General features: G+C 33.9%; 2 protein-coding genes and 1 long non-coding RNA gene across 8 annotated transcripts; 2 read left to right on the top strand and 1 right to left on the bottom strand.

Annotated features, from left to right (window-relative positions):
- Positions 1-6,855: 6,855 nt before the first annotated feature.
- Positions 6,856-9,622, top strand: LOC143911337 (uncharacterized). Its single transcript, XR_013260565.1, has 4 exons — positions 6,856-7,098; positions 7,208-7,255; positions 7,342-7,474; positions 8,436-9,622. It is a non-coding gene; the product is annotated as an uncharacterized LOC143911337 (long non-coding RNA).
- A 4,133-nt stretch (positions 9,623-13,755) lies between these two features.
- Positions 13,756-18,111, top strand: LOC143911330 (uncharacterized). Of its 6 annotated transcripts, XM_077430185.1 has the most exons (4): positions 14,016-14,059; positions 14,717-14,817; positions 15,560-15,765; positions 15,925-18,111. In XM_077430185.1, the coding sequence occupies exons 3-4, from the start codon at positions 15,731-15,733 to the stop codon at positions 16,469-16,471; spliced, it is 582 nt and encodes a 193-aa protein (XP_077286311.1). In that variant the 5' UTR covers positions 14,016-14,059; positions 14,717-14,817; positions 15,560-15,730; the 3' UTR covers positions 16,472-18,111. The 6 variants fall into 6 exon arrangements, with proteins under 6 accessions (XP_077286309.1, XP_077286312.1, XP_077286310.1 ...); XM_077430186.1 differs by lacking the exon at positions 15,560-15,765 and having other exon boundaries at positions 13,991-14,059; XM_077430184.1 differs by lacking the exon at positions 14,717-14,817 and having other exon boundaries at positions 13,998-14,059.
- Positions 18,112-20,370: 2,259 nt separating this feature from the next.
- LOC143911329 (neuferricin homolog) lies at positions 20,371-24,149 on the bottom strand. The gene is made up of 4 exons (XM_077430182.1): positions 23,750-24,149; positions 23,542-23,685; positions 23,284-23,470; positions 20,371-23,218 (listed from the first exon to the last, which is right to left on the bottom strand). Exons 1-4 carry the CDS (start codon positions 24,006-24,008, stop codon positions 23,050-23,052), a joined length of 759 nt encoding a protein of 252 aa, XP_077286308.1. The 5' UTR covers positions 24,009-24,149; the 3' UTR covers positions 20,371-23,049.
- Between the last annotated feature and the right edge of the window lie 693 nt (positions 24,150-24,842).

The following is a 24,842-nucleotide window of genomic DNA, read 5'->3' as shown; positions in this document are numbered from 1 at the left end:
TTTAATTCTATATTTAAAATCTCAGACATTACATCAACATTCTTTCCAATTATATATATCAATGTATCATCTGCAAACGGACTCAATCAGAGAGTCCATGAACTTGAAGTGTTTTTAAAGACAAACAACATCGATCTAGCACTAATATCAGAAACACACTTTTCACAAAGAAGTTACATAAAGATAAATGGATACTCAGCTTATTGGACAACACATCCTAGTGAACGAGCTCGCGGTGGTTCTGCTATTTTAATCAAAAAAAATATCCAGCACTTCGAACAAAAAGATATCAGAGAACCATTCATGCAAGCTACTATCATCACAATTAAATATGGCAATGCTGACTTAAATATTGCTGCAGCATATTGTCCTCCAAAGCATACCATCACAAAATACCAATTTATAAACATCTTTAATTCCCTTGGGCCAAGATTTATTATTGGAGGAGACTACAACGTTAAACATACAGCTTGGGGATCACGACTTATAACTCCTGGTAAAGGAAACAACCTTCTATACGCGATTCAGAGCTCCTCGTGCGAGTATCATTCCTCACAAAAACCAACCTTCTGGCCGACCGACAGTAAAAAGGTACCAGATTTAATTGACTTTTTTATATCCAAAGGAATAGCCCCAAACCACATTGAGGTCGAAGGAATAGAGGACCTTACTTCTGATCACACACCAGTGCTGATGACACTGAGCACACTGGTAATTAAAAGAATAAGGAGACAGAACCTGACAAATAAACGCACTAACTGGGATATGTTCAGAAAAAAACTAGACCAATCAATAAATTTAATAGTGAAACTTAAAACTATAGAAGATCTCGAACTACACACTCAAAATTTTATTGACTCTGTACGAGAGACTGCGAAAGAAGCTACACCTGTACCAAAAGAAAAACCAGACCAAATCATTAATTACCCCATGGAAATTAGACAATTGATTAAAGAAAGACGTAGAACAAGACGAATATGGCATAGAACCAGAAATATTGCAGACAAAAGAGAATTTAACCATATAAGTAACAAAGTTAACCGACTTATTAAAGAGCACAAACAAAATTGTTTTGAAAAATATTTGGAAGGTTTGGGCCCTGCAGCTGATAAAAATCATTCACTATGGAAAGCAACTAGGAAATTCAAACGACCAATTCTACAAATACCACCTCTGAAAAATGCGCAAGGAGAGTGGATAAGAAGCAACAAAGAAAAAGCTGAGCTGTTTGCACAACACTTAGAGACAGTATTCCAACCACACAATATTCAATCTGATGCTGATTATACACCAATGTATCAACCACAGCAACTAATCAAAACTGTCACCCCTATGGAAGTAGCTAAAGAAATAGATGACAATATAAATCCTAAAAAGGCACCTGGAATTGACGAAATCTCACCGGGACTATTCAAGGAACTTTCGAAAAAGGCTATTATCATGCTAACATACTTATACAATGCATGTTTCCGGCTCAAGCATGTGCCAGAGTGCTTCAAAACTGCTCAAATCATAATGTTGAAGAAACCAGAAAAGTCACCCGAACAAGTAACATCATACAGACCAATATCCTTGTTGCCTGCGATCTCTAAGCTATTCGAAAAACTATTATTAAAAAGACTCAAGCCCTTAATCGATGTTCCCGACTTCCAATTTGGATTTAGGTCGAAACATTCTACCATCGATCAAGTGCACCGTGTTATTTCAAAAATAGAGCAATCGCTAGAGGAAAAAAAGTATTGTCCGGCTGTATTTCTTGATGTCTCACAGGCCTTCGACAGGGTATGGCACGAAGGACTTATCCACAAAATCAGCAAGTCATTACCTGGAAATTATGTCAAATTACTGGAATCATACTTATCCGGACGCAAATTCAGAGTTGCTCATGAGGAGGCATTCTCTAACTTTTTCACAGCCTCTGCAGGAGTACAACAGGGAAGCGTGATAGGGCCTATACTGTACCTGATATACACTGCTGACATCCCGACAAACGAAGAGACATTCATTGGAACATTTGCAGATGACACAGTCATTATGTCATCGAGCGAGTCGCAGGAGGAAGCATTTGAACGCCTGCAGCGTGCACTGGACAAGATCAGCAAATGGACCAAGGACTGGAAAATGAAACTCAACGAGCTAAAATCAATGCAGGTCACATTTGCACTGCGACGAAATAGTGTCAGCACTCAGACTTTCATAAACGGAATCCAAGTTCCACAAGCTTTGTCAGCCAAATATTTAGGACTGCATCTTGACTCAAAGCTTACGTGGAGGCATCACATTAAAAAAAAATAGAACAGATTCGAATGAAACAAAGAGAAATGCATTGGCTAATAGGAAGACACTCCAAATTAGACCTACAATGCAAAAAACTGATATACCAGGCAATCGTGAAGCCAATATGGACATATGGCATACAACTGTGGGGATGCAGTAAGCCATCCAATATCGAAAAAATGCAAAGATGTCAAAACCAGTTTTCGAGGATTATCACCGATGCATATCGCTTCGTCACAAATGAAGAGATCCACAAGGACCTTAAAATCAAAAAAGTAAAAGAAGTCATCCGAGAATGCGCCGGGAGGCACGAGTTGAGACTGCACCGTCACCCTAACATAGAAGCGTTGCGGCTATTGGACACAACTCACCAGCAGAGGCGTTTAAAGCGAAAAAAGCCTCACGAATTGGTGTTCTGAATGTGAGAGATTCAGAAGCCCAATTCACAATTTTGGGGACGGAGTGATGATTCCGTAGTGCCCGTACATGATCTGAAGAGCAACGATATCGCTGGTGATGATTTATCGGGAATCGATAAGATGGCACAAAAAAAAAAAATCTGCAAACAAATGTATTTTACACTTCTTAATTACCTTAACAATATCGTTTATATATAATATAAATAATAATATAAATAAATTTGGACCCTTGTGGCACTCCATGAGGTGTTACAAATTCAGAGGATAACACCTTATCAATTTTTACTATTTGCCGTCTATTATTTAAGTACGATTGAAGACACTTTAATACTATACCATTTATTCCTAACTTATATAATTTTTGTAATAAAATATTCCTATCTACTGTCTCAAACGCTCGTTTAAAATCTAGAAAAACTGCTCCAACAACCATGTTAGATTCATCCATGTCCGATAAAATTATATTCACGTATGTCCGATAAAAACTTCTCTGTTTGTTTATATTACTCGCAAAATGGGCAAGCATCGGTAAAAAATACACAATACATTCAAAAACACAATAAACAACATGGGATACATTTTTATAAGTAAATTGATCCGATTGTATTCCGTGCGATGTAGCGTATTTATACAGACGCACCGCGTAAAATTGACAACAATTATTTATTCGTAAGGGCCCCTCTATTCTTATTATATCTGTCTGGGTTACGTAGTACTACGTTTCATATGAGCTTGACAAGAAATGCGGGATACGTAGTATTACGTTTGATATTGGTTCATCGCGGAAGGCGGGATACATAGTACTACGTTTATTCCAATAGTAAATGGAGTTTTTTTTTATATATGAGTTTGAATATTGAGCAATTTTTATAATCTATTGTATTTATTCGCGCAGCCTTGTGATTTTGCCCGCTACCGCTAGTCACCGCAAAAAAAATCGCCCGCTAAAGGTGTGTTAAGTAATTAAAAGTAATTCGGCTGGAACTTAAGAAGTAGATCTTTACAAGAATAAATTTGAAATAGTACTCTCTTGTTCACCACTAATATGTAAGTGGAAATATACAGCATTACTTTAAGCTGAAGTTATTTAAATTATGTTCCGCTAGACATTGTGAAAATCGTGTATTTTATAACAACCACCATAAAGTGAGAAATTCTACTGTAATTTGTAACTGTTGGCCGTCACTGCAAGGAAAGTTGACGGAATGTTGAAAGCTGGAAAAAATTAATATCGATTTATCATTAGGGTAGGTCGGGGTTAGAAATTTGAAAGATTTTTACCGTGTGCCTGGGTTACATTATGATGAGAGAGAAAGAAAACCCCGATCTACGCTAACGACGAATCGATTTTAATTTTTTCCATCTTTCGACCTTCCGTCAACTCACTTTCCTTGCAGTAACCCAGACCCATTGGTAACGGGTTTTCTGAATTTCAATTAGGAGTTTCCACATTTAGTAATGGCTTCATTATAAAACTGGCCCTTCTCACAAAACACCACGCAGACAGTGTCAATACACGAATTTTATCTCGTCAGCGTACTTAAATTAAAATTACCTGCTTATGTTTTTAGTTTAAAATATAGCGTCCATTTCAATAAAATACTTAATACGAATACGCGCTTCTTAAATTTCAAAATTATTTCTGAAAATCCCTTGCACACTCACTGGTAGGTAAGCTATTCTATTTACTACTGACTGAAAGCAATATATTATATATGTATGGTAAACGGATTATTCCGCAAAAAGCGATCTCGCGCAAGTCACTAAAATCTCGATCACGGAACATCTGGCACTCGAGTTCTCGTTATACGAATAACAGAAGGGTTGGCTTCAAAAATTATGATAAAACAAAATCAAACAACTACATCACACATAAATATAATCTAGTCATCATTTATTACTTTATTTATGTACGTAGTAACAATAGATGAAGTTTTGTGATCATGTGAAAATTCTAACTCAAGCTTTTGACTGATTCGAACTCAGAATCAATGACTGATCACGTTTTCATGATCTAGAAAAAATGTGTGTGTGTCTGTGTATTTTGGGGATTTTTTGAACACAGTTTGTCCTATCGAACCGAAACTTAGTATCGGTTAGAGAAATTCTTATCGACACGACGTAATTTTTTTTCAAATTTTAAGGTTGACCGAAAATGGTACCTCCCCTTATTGGTGTCCTCTTTTTTTTAAGTTTTTGAATTCAATTATCTCCCAAACCGCTAACTTAATCGGATTAAATCTTTTTTAAATCTAATAGAAATAATAATTTTTATAATTTTATATTTTTATCTGAACCGGAAGTAGCACTTTTACTCTAGAGAATCGAGGTTTTTTATGTTTTTTTATGAAATTTCAGTTCAATAAACCTTTTGGTTTATTGAACTGAAATTTCATATCTAGAAGTTTAAGCGTAATACCAAGTTATGTATAAAATTTGGTAAGCATTCCTCAACCGGAAGTGGCAGTTTACTCTTGTTCGATTTTTCTTCCACTATTTTTTTCGACCTCTTATACATGTGTGATCTTCACAAAAAAAATCAAGTATAATTCTTCTATTAATGTGATGATAATAAAAAAAATCACAAAATTTAATAAACCGGAAGTAGGATTTTTATCTCTTAGAAAGGTCAAAAATGTTGTCGCCTGGATCCTGTACACACCCCTGGACGTATTAAGCTGAAAATTTATATTTGTATTTTTTATATACTAACTTAGAATTGCTAAAGTTTTGGTCAGAATTCATAAACCGGAAGTAGTATTTTTTTTTTAAACAATATTTCATTATTTTTTCATTACTTTATTTTGACCTTTTAAATTATTTTAAGCTTCTTAATATTTATTGTGTATAGTAAAAATAGTGATTTTAAGTAGAAATAAAAAATAAAATCATCAAATTTAATGAACCAGAAGTGGGATTTTCTCCTCTTAGAAAGGTTAAAAAGTTGTAGCCTGGATCCTGTCCACACCCCTGAACGTATCAAGCTGAAAATTTATATTTGTATTATTTATATACTAACTTAGAGCTGATAAGGTTTTGGTCTGAATTTGTAAACCGGAAGTAGTATTTTTTTTAAAACAATATTTCATTATTTTATTTTGACCTTTTAAATTGTTTTTATTTTCTTGATATTTAATGAGTATAATACTGGTAGTGATTTTAAGTAATAAAAAAAATCTGAACAAAATCTGACAACCGGAAGTAGAACTTTTGTCTTGTGCAAGTTTCCATACATTTGCGCTCAATTTGTATCGAAAATTCTGTCATAGTTATTAGTATTTCATAATTTGTCTGTACGGTTCAATATCGAATTTTGTTTTGTAACCTTCTTATATTCCTCAAATACATAGATAAAGTCATGGGTTGGTCACACCCGATTTTTTTTTATTGTATTTCATTATTATTTGTGTATAAATAAATAAAAAAATACTGTTCCTTATTAAAATTACTTAGTCTTTAAGAACATTGTAATAATAAAGTTTTTATATTACTTTGGTTTTTATTTGTACCTTTATATACATCTTGAGAACATGACTTATGTTAAAAAAATAGAAAAACCGAAGGAGTGTTTTGGACACTGTATAAGGAGCGAGTGGATGATGAACAAAATTTTTTTAAATGTTTTTTAAATATTTGCGCCAAAACCATGTCAAAAGATTGAACAGCTGTCAACTGTCACTATCGATAATTGGTCCAAAACAGCAAAGCGGCAGACTCATGGCACGTAATTCGCGTGTATATTTCCACGATGGCCAAAAAAACGGATACGATGCGTTGACGGATGTTGCTGTAAGGTATGAACAGGAAATGTCGGGTACTGCTGTAAGCCTGCCGTGGCGTAAACGTGACGGTTGGTATGAATATACCCATACAAAATGTACCAAAGAATACTTTTCGTACGGCCGGATACCTGCTGAAGTCGGTACGTGCTGACTAGGTATGAACAGACCTTAAAACAGATACTTTGTACATAAAAATAATTTAGGTTTTTGTTGGTGTCAATTGAAGTTTGTATACGTTTGTGTCCATAACCTCATTTTTGTTAAGCTGAACTTTGTTTATTTTAAGTTTAATTTGTTTTTATTGAACTGGTTAGCGAATTTATACATATAATATATTTGGCAGCCCCCCAGGTACTGGCCGTAAACCAAGGAGCTAAGGCCAGGTATATACCGCTAGTGTCAATGGATAGATCTATCAAATACCGAGATCTATTTTATTCTATTTTATAGCCGCATTTATGTTAATCATCATCAGGATTTGCTGTCCATATTACCAAGGATCAAACTGTCAATGTGGTATACACATGAAAACTTTTCGTGTCTTGTTGCTATGTGTATATTGGAGTACGAAATATAGAAGACTATTGGACTAATTATGAAGACTGACGTACAATTTAGAAGTAGGTTTCCAATATGTTTGCCTTAAATGAATGAATGATTAAATTAGTACAAATTTCTTGCGTTGAATACGAATAATTGGTTATTTCTATCGTTTCCATGAATATGTAGCACCTCCGGCCAACGATTGATTTCAAATTATCGATGCTGCCCTACTCGGTAAGCAGCCATTTTAATCAATCTAATTGAGTGAATACATACATAATTCGTGTCGATGTATAATGATTTAACTTTTCTGCCTTCAGACTCCGTCCCTCGATGTCTTTCTCCGATTTTGTTTCCCTCCATTACCAGATGTGTGTGTGATCTAAAACTCTCAATCGAATATTCCACCTCCGGCCAACGATTGATTTCAAATTATCGATGCTGCCCTACTCGGTAAGCATCCATCTGAATCAATCTAGTTGAGTGAATACATACATAATCCGATTATAATAATAAATATATTATATATTACATTATAAATATAAAAAAGCAGTGTTTAAAAAATGAATATATTGAATGTATAGTGATTATAACACAATATATTTTATAAGTTGTTATACGTTTTTTTATAGTTTAGATGTTTTCTTAAAAAATTGCTTTTGGAGAACAACATGGGGCATTCAAAGAAAGTGATGAGTGGTGCACTAAAAAGAAAACTTAGAATAGAAAAAGAAAAATATATAAATACACTGCAAAAACTTAAAAGACCTTAGTTGTTAGATCTATGCCCAGTGAATACGAATCTGGTAATAAAAATGTTGATTGGCTCGAGATTCGGAGATATGTATATGTTTTTTAAATCGCGCGATTTTTCTATATCTTGGTGTTGTTCGGCCGATGTCTCAAAATCTGTCAATTTCCTATTCAAAATGAATATTAGAATCTATATTCGGGTATTTTGTCATTCATTTGTAGTACTTTTCAGTTTTCAAATCTCTTAAATTAATCAAGTAGTTGTTTAGTTCAAATTAAAAGTCAAAAGTACGTATTTTCACTTAGGATTTTTTCCCACTGTTAATACTATTTTATATTGAATATTTTCTATTGACACATGTTTATTGAGATAATAATTTTTTTGTTTTCGTTTAAAAGGGTTAATTGGAAGTGTACTGAATTTTAAATCGGTAAAATTGCGAGCTAAATACTCTTACTATTATTTACTCGTATTACTCGTACAAATACCGAGAGAAGCCGGGTAATACAGCTAGTTTTAAATAAACAAAGCTCTCTGAAATATTACTTTCGTTTTTTGTCAAATGTTATTATTATTTTTATGTTTTATGTTATTAAATATTACTTTTGTTTTACATACACTTTAATGGGAAATTCGCACGTTTTAATTATTGCATTGCAGAAAATGGAGATAGTATCAACCATTACCACCCATTTGGGTCGAATGAGGCTTATTGCCAGAAGCCACATCCACATGTTGGATCGAATCCGAGGAGATAAGCACTATTGGTATTGTCCACAACGGACTTTATGTCAAGGGCGGACACTAACGACGCTCAATGCTGAAGGGCAACACGTATTAAGAAAATACACGGAGCACAACCATGAAGCCCTATCCCACACACTTTCAGCAATAATTCTACAGAAGAGCATACGAAATATTGCCATCAATTCCCTCGAATGCACCTTCCCAAATTATCCAAGGTGCGATGGTGTCATTGTCAACCGTTGAGCGGCCCCTAATGCCTTCTGTGAGCGCTTTACGTTCCACTATAGGGAGAGTAAGGAGAGCACAGAGACCGAAAGAGCCGCAAACAGTTGGGGAAATTTGCCTAACGTCGGAGTACAAAGTTACATACAACCAGCGACCGTTTCTGGTGAGTGACTGCGAGTTCGAGAATGGCAGAATACTAATATTCTCAACGGTGACCAATTTTAACAGATTAGCGCAGGGAAGCTATTGGATTATGGACAGCACATTCAAGACGGTTCCCAATATCTTTTACCAATTATACACCATCCATTCGAAGGTTAGGCAAGCGAATAGTAGGATTTTACCGTTGATTTATATACTGATGACATCAGAGACGCAGACGGCTTACGTGAAGGCATTTATGGAAATCAAGAATTTTGCCAGCTCGAATGGAGTATCTCTGATGCCACAACTCATCATCTCCGATTTGAAGATGTGTAATGATTGTGGAGGATTATATTTCCTGAATATGTTGGGGCAGAACTGTCGTCCTTTGTGATTTATTTGCCGACGGTAGCGAAGAAACTGTTATAAACATATTTGCCGTTGTATTTGTAAAAGTTTTATTCATTGCCGTTGTGATCTTACATTGTATGTGTACATATGTTATATTTTATAATAAAAAGGCAAAATTTATTTTTTAAACTGATTTTTTATTATTTTATTTTAAGACATCACAAAAAAAACATTGTCCGTAACCTTGGTAGTATGGACAGCAAATCCTGATGATGATTAACATAAATGCGTCTTTTAATTTCTGTAAAAAAAAATGACAAATTAATATGCAGTTATTTTTAATATGTAAATAAAGACGAAAATAAAGATATACCTCAATTATGTTGGGTTTGATTTGCCCAAAGTGGATATGGTCCACAAATCAATCCATTCTTTATCACATGTGCCTAGGGTTGCCAGATGGTATCCAAAAGGAGGACATGTCCTCCTTTTCCATGTTTTGTCCTCCCGTACCTACTGTAAGTCCTCCTTTTTGCTAAACATCGGGCGGGAGGCGAAAAATTGGGCAGGGCATGATGATGTAGTTTCATGCATTGAGTTCTTGAGCATCAGAGGTGTAGAGATTGGCGTTGTTAAGCTACACGATCAATTTTGTAACTCGATTTCATTTCTTAAATCAAAATCAGATGAATATGAAGCATATTATGATTTGAAGTTGCACGAGCAGTGGACAACCTACTTCAAAAGTGTTAAAAACAATTAATGTTTCTCAGAACTGCTCAATATCTGCGAGTTTTATTTTTGTATAAGCGCACATATCGCAAATGTGGAAAGAGTTTTTTCACTGAATAATACTCAGTGGAGCAAAGAGAGGAATAGAATACGAGAGAAACAATTGAAGACATTATCTGATAAATTTTACCTCTGAAATGATTTAATTAATTGATTTATTTCGACGAGAGAAACAATTGAAGATTAAAAAAATCCGTTTGATGTGACCGACAACACCCCGGGTTAGCAAAAATCGTTGGATCATCCATACTAATACATGATATATTCTCAGTAACTGCGCATTACGGGGAAGTAAAAATAATAATTCTTTGATTTTTTTTCGATCTTAGTGCGTATCTTCGTAAGTCAAAACATCTTCGACAAACAAAAGTCGAGGATTACCTGTATGTGATTGTTGATGATCTAATTTTAGGTCAATCTCGAAAATTTATTTAAATTGGGCATGTTCTGTTTTAACTTTCAATATTTTATTTTAATTTTAATATATTGATTATAATTTTATTTTGATATTTGAATTTAATTTTAATATAATAATAATAGTTTTAATTTTGATATTTCATTTCAATTTTTAAATTTAATTTTTATTTCGATATTTTGTACGCTACTGGTTTTATCCTGCTGGTTAAAACGTTGGCCCAAAATCGTCGTTGGTTTGGTCCGTACGCAGCATTAGCTCTTCTTTCCCCTATCCCGTCCACGTTCGATGAATGCGAATGGCTAATTGTGACTGGTGGGTTATTATAGTTTCTTTGATATGCGAGGAAGAAGAATAGTCGAGAAAAACCAAAAGATTATGGCTACATGCTATTTCAAAGTCACGATATGAAGAAGGAGAATACCATAAACTTTTGCCACGGCTTAATGGTGCGTAAGCACCAAGTAAAATAAAATTATAATCATTATATTAAAATTAAAATAAAATATTGAAAGTTAAAACAGAACATGCACAATTTAAATAAATTTTCGAGATTGACCTAAAATTAGATCATCAACAATCACATACAGGTAATCCTCGACTTTTGTTTGTCGAAGATGTTTTGACTTACGAAGATACGCACTAAGATCGAAAAAAAATCAAAGAATTATTATTTTTACTTCCCCGTAATGCGCAGTTACTGAGAATATATCATGTATTAGTATGGATGATCCAACGATTTTTGCTAACCCGGGGTGTTGTCGGATTTTTTTATTCTTCAATTGTTTCTCTCGTCGAAATAAATCAAGTAATTAAATCATTTCAGAGGTAAAATTTACCGGATAATGTGTGATTATTAATTTTATTTCGACGAAAGAAAAAAAAACCCTTTGACAAATCACCGACATCCGACACCGCGTTTTTTTATGAATTGTTTTTTTTTATCGATCATCCAAGTGGAAATACAGTAACATCTCGTGACGACTTTAACAATATTTTTTTTTCGCTCGTACGCAGAGAAATTATAATATTTCTCTGGTTTTAAATGCGCTATCGTCGTAATTCAAAACATTGTTGTAATTCAAAACATCAACGATGATATAATTTTAGCTCAATCTCGCTCTTTAGCTTGATTTTGATATTTAATTTCAATTTTAAAATTTAATTTTTATTTCGATATTTTGTACGCTACTGCTGGTTAAAAAGTTGGCCCAAAATCGTCGTTGGTTTAGTCCATAAGGAAGCTTAATTTACTTTTGAACTTAATAATTGTCGCAAGGCAGCCCGCACTCCGACGACACTGCGTCACGTTGCGAACGACAAGTTGGTCCTAGTCAACTTTGTCGCACGGTGTCGTTCTACGTCATGCGGCTGTCGCGTAGTGCGTTATGTCTCATACAATTTCATATAAACAATATTCGGTCGCGTACTGTTGTGTCGGATCATATCGTTCGGTTGACGCATAGTGCGGCCAGACTTTAAGATGCTACACAAAGTTCAATGCATTCAAAGACATATGGAACGCTGTATACTTGGCATAACGAGGAAAGACAGGAAGCAAGAGTAGTGTAAAGAGATTGAAATGGCAATGGGTGGGCCACGTGGCTAGAAGAATGGAAAAAAATGTAGGAATCTCGTCACCGCAATCGAAACTATCGAAATCTATTGCGACGGAGAATACATTTCTCACGCTCAACCATTGACGTCATCTCGAGTCGAGAAAATTCCACCCCAACAAATCAAGCAGAACGACACGAAGTCAAAGAACACCTGGACCCATTATAGTGCACAAATAACGACTACATTGTAACCCATTGAACAAACATCCAGACTCACTGGAACAAAGGGCGATAAAAACTAAATCGAGTGGAACGACGCCACATATTCGAGAAACTTCCACCCTAAACAACAAACCACATTCCTCGCATAACTCGCACACGTAAACACCACCTGCGGTTCTCAGAATCAATCGCCAAACACAATATAAAAGGAGGTCCACCCCAAACAACTTCAGTAAAGCGAGCAGCCGCCAGCCCGCACCACAAACATCACCGAGAGTCCGATCCCATACAACACGTTCGATAGATAGGTTAAGGGAGTGTCACTACCTTATAAACTATCGATAAAACGCAGCCACAAAGAAGAAGACAACTTCAGTCAACACACAGCAGCAGATCAGTCGACACACAGCAGCAGACCAGTCGACATCCAGCATCTGACCAGCTACCACTACACTACCCTACAATGGAAGAACGCTTGCAACTCGGCCGGATCCAGAGCAACGACACATTGCAGATCCAGCGGCCATCAAGACACCAAGTCAACAGCCAATAGCCGTCTCGAGAACACTACGATTCCAGCCGCTTCAACAACATATTTATACACTTGTATATTCAAACAATAATGTACCTTATCCAAACAAACAGCAGTAATAACTACTAAAATACAGACGAACTCGTCTTGGAGCGCATTCAGAAGAGATTCTTGAGGTACATCAGTAGCCGTTTTGGATTATCCTATACTTCCTATGTAGATGCTTGTAGGTGTCAGCATCTACTTCCACTTGTCAAAAGAAGGGAGATAGCTGACATCTCAACAATTTTGAACATCCTTAACGGCTCGATCGACTGTCCTCAATTATTGAGCAGACTATCATTGCGTGTGCCAAATAGAATGACTAGATGTAATGAGCTCCTTTACATACCTAATACTTTTTCTAATTATGGAAGAAGCTCATTCATCTGGCGTGCAAGCTCCACCGTCAACACACTAATTTTAACAATTTCTATGTTTGACTTATTTAATATTAATGCTATACAAGCTAGACTGATTATTGCAAATTTGTTTTTCGATGATTAATTTTATTGAAAATTTACAATTGTGATTATGAATTTTTATTTTGATGTATTTATTTTGTCTTTTTGTTTTTTGTTATATATTATATTATTTTTTATTATTTCATAATTTTTATCATATTATTATTCTTATTATTTGGATATTTTTATTATACTGTTATTTATATTTTTTTTTCTTTTTGTTTTCTCTAACTATCTTACTCTATTATCATTTTTGTTTCTTATTTTAAATGTTTGAGCTTTTCTTTTTTTTACCTATATGTGAAAATTATTAATGGTTTACTTAACATAATTATGTTTTTTTACTATCAATCTATGTAACTTAATAAACTCTAAATTTTCCAAATAAATAAATAAATAATACATGGCGGACTGGTGGTGAAGAACACCTTCACAACTAGATCAGTCCCCATAAAAGAGATGCTTGAATGGTACCCGAGGAATGCAAACGGGTAAAAGGAAGACCGCAGGGAAGATGGGTAGACGAAATTAAGAAAGTGTGTGGGGTGAGATGGATGAGAGTCGCGCAAAACAGAGCCGAGTGGAAGCGTGTTGGAGAGGCCTTCATCCAGTAGTGGATGATGATGTATGTACATACATAGCATAGCTGAGATCACTAGTCCAGTCAGATTAAAATAAAAGTGTCTGTGAGTCGATCAAGGTTTGTCCAATTTGGCAATGGCCGCAGAAAAGGATATTACGGTGACCGATGTGTCGGACCGGTCGTGCTCCGCTGCGGCGATGTCCACCTCGAGGTTTGAACTCAATTGCTCTTCTCGTCGTCCATTTCCATTCGCCACCTTCCACTCGATCCATTCCCACAGATACTCGCATCTCATTCAGACTTCCATCTCTTCAAACTATACACTATTCGAGACGGCCAAAAACAAATATGTGTATCGTTAACGGTCAGTCGGCGAAATGACAAATTATCGTCAAATGCCAAAAACATATGGTCGATTATGTGTTGGCGCAATTTTCAAATTTTCGACTTTTTATCGTTTTTTTTTCACATTATTATTTCATATTTTTTAGTAAAGTGTTAATTCGTGAATATTGTGAATTGAAAAAAAAAAATAAACCTAGACTTCCAATATTTTATTATTCTTGGTCAATATTGGATCTTTTTTGGAGAAGTGTTTTCCTTGACTGGATATTTATGTGGTTAATAATCGTTAACCCATCACGTAATATACATATGCCTATAACTTGGACGTGTATTTTAAATTTAAAAAAATATATCTATAATAATTATGAGTACAGTAGAACCTCGATTATAGGTAGTCCGGATAATCAAAAGAAATCACAATTGACAGGCAAATTCGTGTAAATTCAGTATGAATCATTTTTATTTGTCTACATTTACATGAAGATCAATATTAAATGATTCAATTATGAATTTTTGCTTAAAGTTAGCAGTTCTTTTTGAAGCTGCCAAATCGCGAATACTTGTCATACAATAATGGACCAGATATTAGCTGCCCAGATGATCGTCTTTGAATGAACCATATAGGTATAAAAATACACTCTTCGTCTTCTTCACATCCTGATTTTTTTTCATAACCTTTCGCTTCCATCATCCGACATTAAAGAATCGGTAAACTTGATAATTTTTTCAATTTGTTTTTTTATATCCGAAATCGTTGACGTTCCAACACCATATTTATTTGACAAAAAACATCCTAAGACACATTTATTATGTCTAATTTGCCTTTTAATGATAATAATTGGGGATGAAGGTAGTCTGGATAATCATAAAAATTACTCATACTGAATTTACACGAATTTCCCTTTTTTCTTGTCTACATTTACATATATTATATGTATATGTATAATAACATGAAGATCAATATTAAACGATTCTTTATTAAGAAATTCAATCATGGATTTTTGCTTAAAGTTAGCCGTTGTTTTTGAAGCTGCCAAATCGCGAATACTTTTCATACAATAATTGTCCAGATATTGTCTGCCCAGATGATCGTCTTTGAATGAACCACATAAAAATACACTCCGACTTCTTAATATCCTGATTTTTTCATAACCTTACGCTTCCATCATCTGACATTAAATAATCAGTAAACTTGATAAGTTTTTCGCTTTGTTTTTTTATATCCGAGATCGTTGACGTTCCAACACCATATCTATTTGACAAAAAACGTCCTAAGACACCGCTTTTTAAATCATTTATTATATCTAATTTGCCTTCTAATGATAACACGCTTTCTTTTCCATATTCCGTACATCAAATTTTCAAGAAACAAACGTCCTTTGAGTATTGAATTTTGAAGACAACTGACTCATTTCTCCATCTCATTTTCGAATTTTTATGTTATGCAATTCAAAGCAGCAAAATCGTAAAATTTGTGTTTGTTTTTAACAATCTGGATAATCGAGGTTCTACTACATTACTTTACCATTGCATATTGATGTATCGTATCGAAGCTAATCCGAAAAAAGCCAGGTTTTTATTGATACGTCTCCTACTTTCGAACAGTACTTACATTGGACCACTCCTATTTAAAACCTGTTCCGATGACAAATAAATCTTTCATTTATTTTTATTATAATAAATATTCTTTATATATGTATGATACATAAAATCTCAATTATCATTCTTCAGATCTGACTGTGAACTTCCAAGTAAAATGGCTTCGCTAGATCTGTGGGATTCCACTAAAGCAGAAGTAAACCCGTCGGCCGTGAACGAGGAAGAAACCAGTGATAAAAACTCCAGTGAAAATAGCACCAGACGAACGCTCAGGAAGAGGCCGTCACCAAACAAAAATTCAACAGTCACCAACAGGCGGGTCATAATGAAGCCGAAGAAAATTCAACAGAATCCCGTCACCGAAGAGGACCTAAAAAAATTATACTCAAACACGAAAGTAAAGACTGTATCCCAAAAGTTAGAAACGATATTCGAAGAGCCCAAAGCCGTCAACAATACTCTCCTGTTCATCGGCGGCACTAAAATAAAACGATCGCTCAAATTCCAAGATAGCAACATACACACCAAAGAAAAGATCAAAAAGAGACGATCGAAAATCAAAAGGTTATTAGGCAATAAAAATTTCGCAAATAGAAAGAAGATATCGATGCAGGCTTTCTTGAAGACGTTGCAAAATCTGGAAGCCGACGACGCGATAGACGAGTGCAAGAACGATTGATCGTCGAACGTGACTGAATTTACGCTTATAATATTTTACATTTATACGTAAACTGTAATAAACTATATTATGTATAGATTTTAAGTTGATCATTCCGATTCTGCTACGCCTCAGACGAGTATTATCGCTAGAATACTTTTAAAAAGCGCACGTGAAAAGGTTCTACTGCCGTGTAATTTTTTTTGTGATAAAATGTATTACACTATTTCATAAGTTATCGACGTTTGGACTGTGAATAATAATTTGATACGTACTTTTTTAATTTTGTTTTTCTTTCAAAAACTTGTTCGACGTAACAATAAGTCACATATCCTTACATCGAGTGCCGTATTAGCTGACTATAAGGCGAGGTTTTTATTTAATAAAAAGGCGACACGAAAATGGGATTCTCAAAAAGGTAGGCTAATTTTCTTTTCACAAGCTTTTTTTATGTCTTACATATTTTTGCATCCCCAAAAATACTATAAATAACCAAACACGAAGGGCTCGAAAAAATCAAATTAGGCCCGAGGGTATATGACGCTCCTAGACAGATTGGTTTAAATATTTAAACCAATCAATTTTATGTTGAAGAAAACTATCATATATTAAGATAAACAAAAAATTAAATTCAAATAAATAGGCACGTTTTATGTTTAAAAATGAATAAAACAAAATAAAATACGGATAACTATGAATAAATTCGGCAATGAAGACATTAATTTATATTCAACAATGAATCGAAGAATTTTATAGAGTGACATTTCTTTTTTCGAATATGATTGCTTAAGATATTTAAAATCGTGAAGCAAATCCATCCCTGATATTTATTTTTATTAAAATCAATGTACATTCGTCAATACAGATCGCTCCAATGCGACGAGTGTACGAGAACGGTCAGACAACGTATACAGTACGTTCAATAAACATAGAATACAATAGTCAATCAAGTACAGAAATAATAATCATAGAGACATCTATGGATTATTTTTAGATTTTGTGCACAATTTTTATACACGTAATAAACACGAAATTATAGAGACATCTATAGATTTAAGATTTCTGTGCATAATTTCTACAAATTATACACACAGATTTTTGCGACAACAGGAAATGATCTATTACCAATTTTCAGGAACCGTTTCAACAATGATCAGATAAAATTGGCAAACTCTGATAAAGAAACGATCGATTTGGAGTCACAAAACCCCCAAATCTAACCAGCGGTTTGACGAGTCGAACCATCGATCGCAGTGGTGCTAAATATATGCGCTACCATTAAGCCAAACTGCTGGCTTATATGTATATATATGTACATGCATATGTTTCAGCCCTATTTCATATAAAATACAATTCCAAATTACCATTTCTACCGACGACAGTTTTCTATTTTACAAGTTTTATTCGTGAGTCGTTGATATTTGACAGTCAACTTCCTGCGTTCCTCGTAAATTATAATATTTTACAATCAGTTTTGTTACTTCGAATAGAAAAATTAAGTAAATATATATATTTTTTCATTGTTTCAATTTAATAATCAAAAAAATAAAAAAAATGGGGCGCCTCGTAGCGCCCTAGGCACGTGCCTAAGGACCTTTGAGCCGACCCTGTGTGGTAGTATACTTTACCATTATCTAGGAATTTTGTTTGAATAAATATTTTTCGTTAAAAATCTCCATTTTTTTTCATAATATAATTGTGATCGCCTTATAATGAGGAAATAGTTTTTTCTAAAAAAAATTTGGGTCGCCCAATAGTCGGGTCAATATGGTATAATATATGTACATTGTATCTCAACACTTTCAATTCAACGGACCTAGGGTAACAGCCAGGGCTTTTTTTTGAAAAAAAGGTGCCGAAACTCACTTCTTGTCAAGTTTTTTTATTGGAAAAGATTATATTCAAATTATATTATATAGAATATTCGTTTGAAACATAAAAAATGCCGGGACAAAAAGGTGCCGGAACGCCATTCCACTGCATTACATGGGGAAAAAAAGCCCTGGTAACAACAATATATGTATGTACATAATATAAAGTGTAATGAGAGTAAAAATAAGAATGCCAAGTTGCAATTGAAATAATTGTAAAAAATGTATTAATCTAAACTCAAAAAGTGCCAACAAGTATCGAAAACACTTGACAACTTTAGGTTAGGTTCACAAATAATACCATCCGATGCCAATAACCAGGACCCGGCCCCTAAAAGTGCCCGCCTAAAACATTTCATAATGTAATTTAAAATCATTTACCCCCCGAATTATTACGTTCAAATAAAAATATATAAACATTAAGATTGAAAACCAATCTTTGTAAACGTAGTGAAATACAAAACTGCTCCAATAAATGCACGATAGCTCGAAAAAATATATAATTGTGACTTAAAATTCGCTAGATAATTAATTATACGTATTTGAAAGCAATAAAAATCACATTCAATCGAAAAAACATGACTATTGATTTCAATACTCGCTTTTAGCATTAAAAAAAATTATCTCAAGTATGTGTATAGAAAAGGAGTGGGTCCGTAGATAGGATACTGCACCAGGGCCAGAATTTTCTCTTGGCGGCTCTGTATACATATATGTACATATGTAGATATTTATCATACGTTCATAATAGATTTAAAAGGTTTACCCAAAATTGAATGCGAATCCGAAATATAGACGAAAACTTTTTGAAATACCTCAAAATATGCATATAAAAATTCTCTACTTGCAATGCTTTTCTAAGAAACAAAAAGGGTCCAAATGACTAAAACTAATGACTAGTAGTAGAGACACGTATTTTGGGCACTTTGCTATTAATGCTTAATTGATGCAAAAATTCGGAATAGATGCTAAATTCGTAAAATATGCGAATAGATGCTAAAATAACAAACAAAAGTGAAATTTGCATAAAATTTATAGACAATTTAGAGGGGTCTTCCTATTCCTTTGCCCATTTATTATGTGAAGAAATTGAGGGGATAAAACAGAGCTTGCAGTTTACCATAGACGGTGTTTTTCCTGTCGAAACCAAGCAACTGCTGTTGTCTACTACTGTAAACAGTTGGAGCTGTGTATCCAAAAGGCTGCTCAAAAAAGCGTCTTAAAACTAGACTCACACTCAAGACTAAATGAGACAAATCTATTCCTCCAAACATTGAGTAAACTATTCAATCCATCTGTGGCAGGTACAAAATCTAATATTAATGTTAAAGAAACAGTTTTGTTTTTTAGAAACTTGCCATTGTTTAATGTATTAACAGAGGCTCAATGTTTGGAAGGATATCAGCACTTTTTTTTAGACAACTAATAGAGAATATAAAAAGTGAATCCACCCCAGATATATTGCTACTATTGATGGCAACAAAAATTAAATATGAAGAGTTTGGTTGTGCAGCTCTAAAATCTATTTGGTGTACTGTCTATAGTGTGGATGCTGAAAAGTATTTTAGTAAATACGATATATGTAATTGTTACCGATCGTTGCACAAATTTCAAAAAATAATCTAGAAATATGCTCCATGTTGAGTTTTAATAAATTTTAATTGGTATTTTAAAATTCATATTTTTTGTCTTTGTATTTTTATATTCATGTTTTTTTCATTGTAATTTCAATTCCAAAACATTTTTGAATTTTTCTATTATTTTTTAATTGTTGTGTCGTCTTTATAAATACTTCATAAAAATAGATGCTGAAATTGAACATTTTAAATGCCCTAAAACGATAAAATGCTAAAATTGACAAAAATAGATGCCCAAAATACGTGTCTCTAACTATTAGTCATCACTAATCTATTTTATTTTAATCGCTCTAAAATGTAATAGTTATCAAACCCCCATAAAATGTGCATTTTGCGTTCAAACATTTAAAGTAAACTACTTAATGAGATGAATTAGACTTTTGATTGAACGAAATTAAAATGTTATATATGTATGTATAATAATTTGTTTATTTAAATTAAGACTATGGAATGTACAGACAGTATTATAAGACATCAAAGATTTTGTATTCAATATTGATTAAAAAATATACTTTTATAAGAGAACCACTATCACTAAACATTAATAAATACAGTGTACTCTCGATTATCCGGGCTAATGGGGTACAGGACTGGATAATTCAAAGTATCAATTTTTGATATGATTAACAATAGAAACAATATCTGCATCAATCATGCATTGAAAACCAAGATCACTTGAATCGCGATCAACATTTTAAATTTTACATTGCTTCAATCTCTTCACAGTCCGATAATTCTATTTCTACGTTAGGAAGAAGAATCCTTCTCCATGATCGAATTATGTGTATATATATCATTCAATACACTTATCTGTCTCCAGAAATTCTCTTCATCATCATCATCTTCCTCAGCAAGAGTTTTGATAAGACCAACACGGCAAAGCCGTTTCATTGATGATATGACACCATAGTCCATGGTTTGAATTAGACTTAGGCGGTATAAATTGTATTTGTAACATTATATAACTATTAACAATACTGTTTCTGTGGCAACCCTTTTGTTTTTAAAAATTCTCTTACTCAATTCAGGAACCCATTTAGTTTTGAACCAAATTTCGAACACTTCTCTATGTATACATCCATGCTCCTTTTTGGTTATAATCATCGACAGAAAGCTTTTCTATTTCAAACCCCTTAAATGATATAGGTATTATTTTGGTGTTTCAATTAACAAAAGTTTAATTTTATGAGTTCCTGATGCATTTCCACAACATAGCGTAACTATTTTAGCAAAAATATATAAAACTTTCATCAGACCTAGACTAGAATACGCTTTTAACATATGGAATCCTCATTTTAAAAAGGATATTACATGTATTGAAAGGGTTCAAGGGAGAATTACAAAGATTCCTTCTGAACTTAAATCACTCTCTTATAACGAAAGATTGAAAAGAATGAATCTCACTACATTGGAGACGAGAAGAACTAGAAGTGACTTAATCGAAGTCTATAAAATACTAAATAATCACTATAATTGTCATATGTCTAATATTATTACATTCAACGTAAACACTCACCTCAGAGTTCACTCGCTTAGATTCCAAAAAGAAAAATCTAATAAATTGATCTGAGATTCCTTCTTTTCAAACAGAGTGGTTTCAGTTCGGAATAGTCTTCCAAATGATATAGTAACCTCTGATAAAATTAATATTTTTAAGAATAAGCTTGATGTTTTTTTTAAAACTAAAGGATTTCTGTAATTCTTCTTTCCCATAATCGTATTTCTGTTTTTTTTTTGCTCTCTTATTTTTATTTTAATATTGTTTTTTTAATGTATTTTAATTTTTCTCATTTAAATTGCATGTATGTATATTTGTTAAAATATGTTTGATCAAACCCCTTGGGTCTATCGGCTTTGCCGCCTCCCCCAAGTATATTAAATAAATAAATACGACTGTAATACGCTCTTTAGATGATTTGTGTCTGGGAATGGACTTTTCTTTTGACGAAGCAAGCTTTTTCGTTGGAAAACACTTCCAATGTAAGTCTGTCTCATCAGAATTATAGATTTGATCGGGTTGTAAATTTTATAATACTTGAAATTCGATGCAAAATTTATCAGTGGCTTCAATACTACCGAGGCGTTCTCCTTGTATTGTAAGTTGCTTAAATCTTGCCAGCCATCCAGATGAGGCGTTGAAGTTGCTTTTTAACCCCAGTTTTTCATGGAAAAAAAATTGCAATGATCAACCAATGCTCTAAATCTATGTACTTGCTATTTGCGTTTGATTAGTATGTCGCAACAGACGCGTATTCTTATTCAAAAGTAATGAAATTTAAAAAGAAATTGATTTATTTCAAGCACGAATGATCCGCACCCGGATAATCGAGAGTAATATTGATTCTTAATGTGAACCGTTTGCCCGCGGCCGTCTTCTATGGAAGCTTTGGGCGAAAAATCTGTAGCGCGGCTGTCTTCATAGAATTTCTGAACTTTGCACGGGATTTTGAGGCTTATATGCGCCTATTTCAACTGTTTTAAGGTTCAAAATTGGTTGAATATATTACTGAGAGTTGAATGCCATCTATTCAATTTGCTTAAAATGAATATATACCAGTCAAACTTAGTTTTTTGTGGAACCATACTGAAACCTCGTCTATGTGACGTCACGTCTTCATACAATTATGAAGAATGATTATTTGACAATTAATCCAAAACTACGAGATATATTATGTATTTTATTGTTTAAAATAATACTTTATGTGTTAATTAACATATCTGGTTACTTGAGTAAATATTAAAATCTGTATTTAAGGTCAAAAACTCGATCGCCAAATTCGCAAAAAAGGTGCCGCCGCGTACAGGCCTTATTCGCTATATTTATTGCCGCGGGCAAAGGGTTAAGAGGCTCACAGATTTAGTGATAATATCTCCAACTTATCAACCATAGAGATCAAATTGACACAAAACTTGTCTAAAAGTTGTTACAGGCAAAACTATTTAAAAATATTAGTGAAATAATGCAAAAACCACCGATCTATTATTTAATATTTCGTGTGAAAAATATCTACCGACGATTAGTCAATTTGACATATTTTACAACTAGTAAGAAAACGCATCACATCATCCCAAAATAACAATACATATTATTCTAATCTCTCTTAACCACACAAGAAGGGGCTATTGGATCACAACCTTCATACTCCTTAAGCTTAGCACTATTGATTAAGTCTTCGCGGACGCAAACGCAATGCGGCTCACTCGCACCAGGTTCGTGTATCATTCTCGGAACACCTTCCCAATCACGATCCACACCACCACTAAAAAAACATAATAATCAACATAAGCAATTGTAAAACGAAGGGAACTGTTTATTATTATTTACCTTCTTTTAGTACACCAAACTCGACTGCCCGTATTTGCGTCCCACTCGGCATTACAAGGTGGATACTGAGTATTCAACTTTTCTTTCAATAACTTCTCCCTTTGGGCGTCTTCCAATTTTTCTTTGACTCTCATCATATAATCCGTTTCCATTCCGTCAGCATCATAAAAACGACCTATCAACTTGCCTGTGCAAAAATAACTACAAATTTAATACACATACAAAAAAAAACTTAAAACGGATAACAATAAAATATACCTTTATAAATATACTGTTCATCGTACATTTTAATCCAATTCTCAAGACCTATTAAATCGTTCGGTGCTAATTCTAACACATCGTCTAATGTCTTGGAGGTGTCGCTGAACTCGCCTGTGATGAAGGATTTGGATGCATCCCGGCCTACAAAAATAAGAATACGTTACTACAAATCTTAATAAAGTAAGAATCGATTATTAATACTGACCGATGAAAATGTTATAGTTGGAACCGGGTCCATAATGTTTACTGCCTTTCGTTACGTCGAATATTCTACCCAATAAGGATAGATATAAAAAATCAGAATCGACGCCATTGTATTTAGAAAGTTCGTTTTCAGTGTACAATTTCTCCGTGGTCGATTTCTGAGTGACTTTTGTGGATGGGAAAAAGTTGAAGGTATAATTGTTATAATACATGAATAGTCCCGATAAAGCAACTAGTATTGAGAGTATTTTTAAAAACATTCTTTTCGAAATTAATTTATTCGTATTAGATTAAGCGATCTTTAGAATTTCAGATTGTTGAAATGTATGGTAGAAAGTTTGCGTTGTAGCAACTGTCAAATTTGACAGATACAAAAGTTTGTCACCGCTTTGGCCGTAAGAGCCAAATTTATATTTGTGTTTTATAATAATAATAGAAGTCAACGGAAAATGAAAATATTTGATACATCTGTGTAGTGTAGTACATTTCGAATAAATTGTGGAGATAGATAGAAAAAAATCATTTAATTTTTTTCCTCTCTAGAGCAGAGCATCATAACGTGAGTGCCCCAGCATTTTTTGTACTGCGAGCATCACTTCGATCTTACGCGTGCGAGTGAGATCACGTGTGAGGGAGAAAACTGATGTTAGTTAAAGTTTTGTCACCTATATATGTATGTATTTTTAGCAAACGGATGCCGATGAAGTACATATGTATGTACGTAGCTGACAAACTCTACGAGTCGTAAACAATGTGTGCCGCGAATATCAAATGGTTAAGTGGCTCTGCTCTAGAGAGCAAAAAAAAAAAGGTTATTTAATATAGAAATTGACAATGGGAACCCATTTATTTTGAGCCGGCACCGTGATGCGCCGGCCTATAGCCATGACTTTTGTGTTGCCCCACAATTGAACTGGGGATGAGCTACGGCACTATAAAACATAAAATAAAAATCTTTTGGCCATCGCAGCCACTACTAAAGTTAAATTCAAAGAAGCTACACTATCAAAGAGTACATCAAGGATCCATCCAAATTTGCTGCTGCTGCAGTAAAGCTGTTGAAAAAAAGGTCGAGGAAGAAGAGCCTGAGCTAT

This window comes from Arctopsyche grandis, chromosome 4, assembly GCF_051622035.1.
Source record: "Arctopsyche grandis isolate Sample6627 chromosome 4, ASM5162203v2, whole genome shotgun sequence".
Taxonomy (NCBI): Eukaryota; Metazoa; Arthropoda; class Insecta; order Trichoptera; family Hydropsychidae; genus Arctopsyche; species Arctopsyche grandis.
This window is presented reverse-complemented; position numbering and strand designations above follow the sequence as displayed.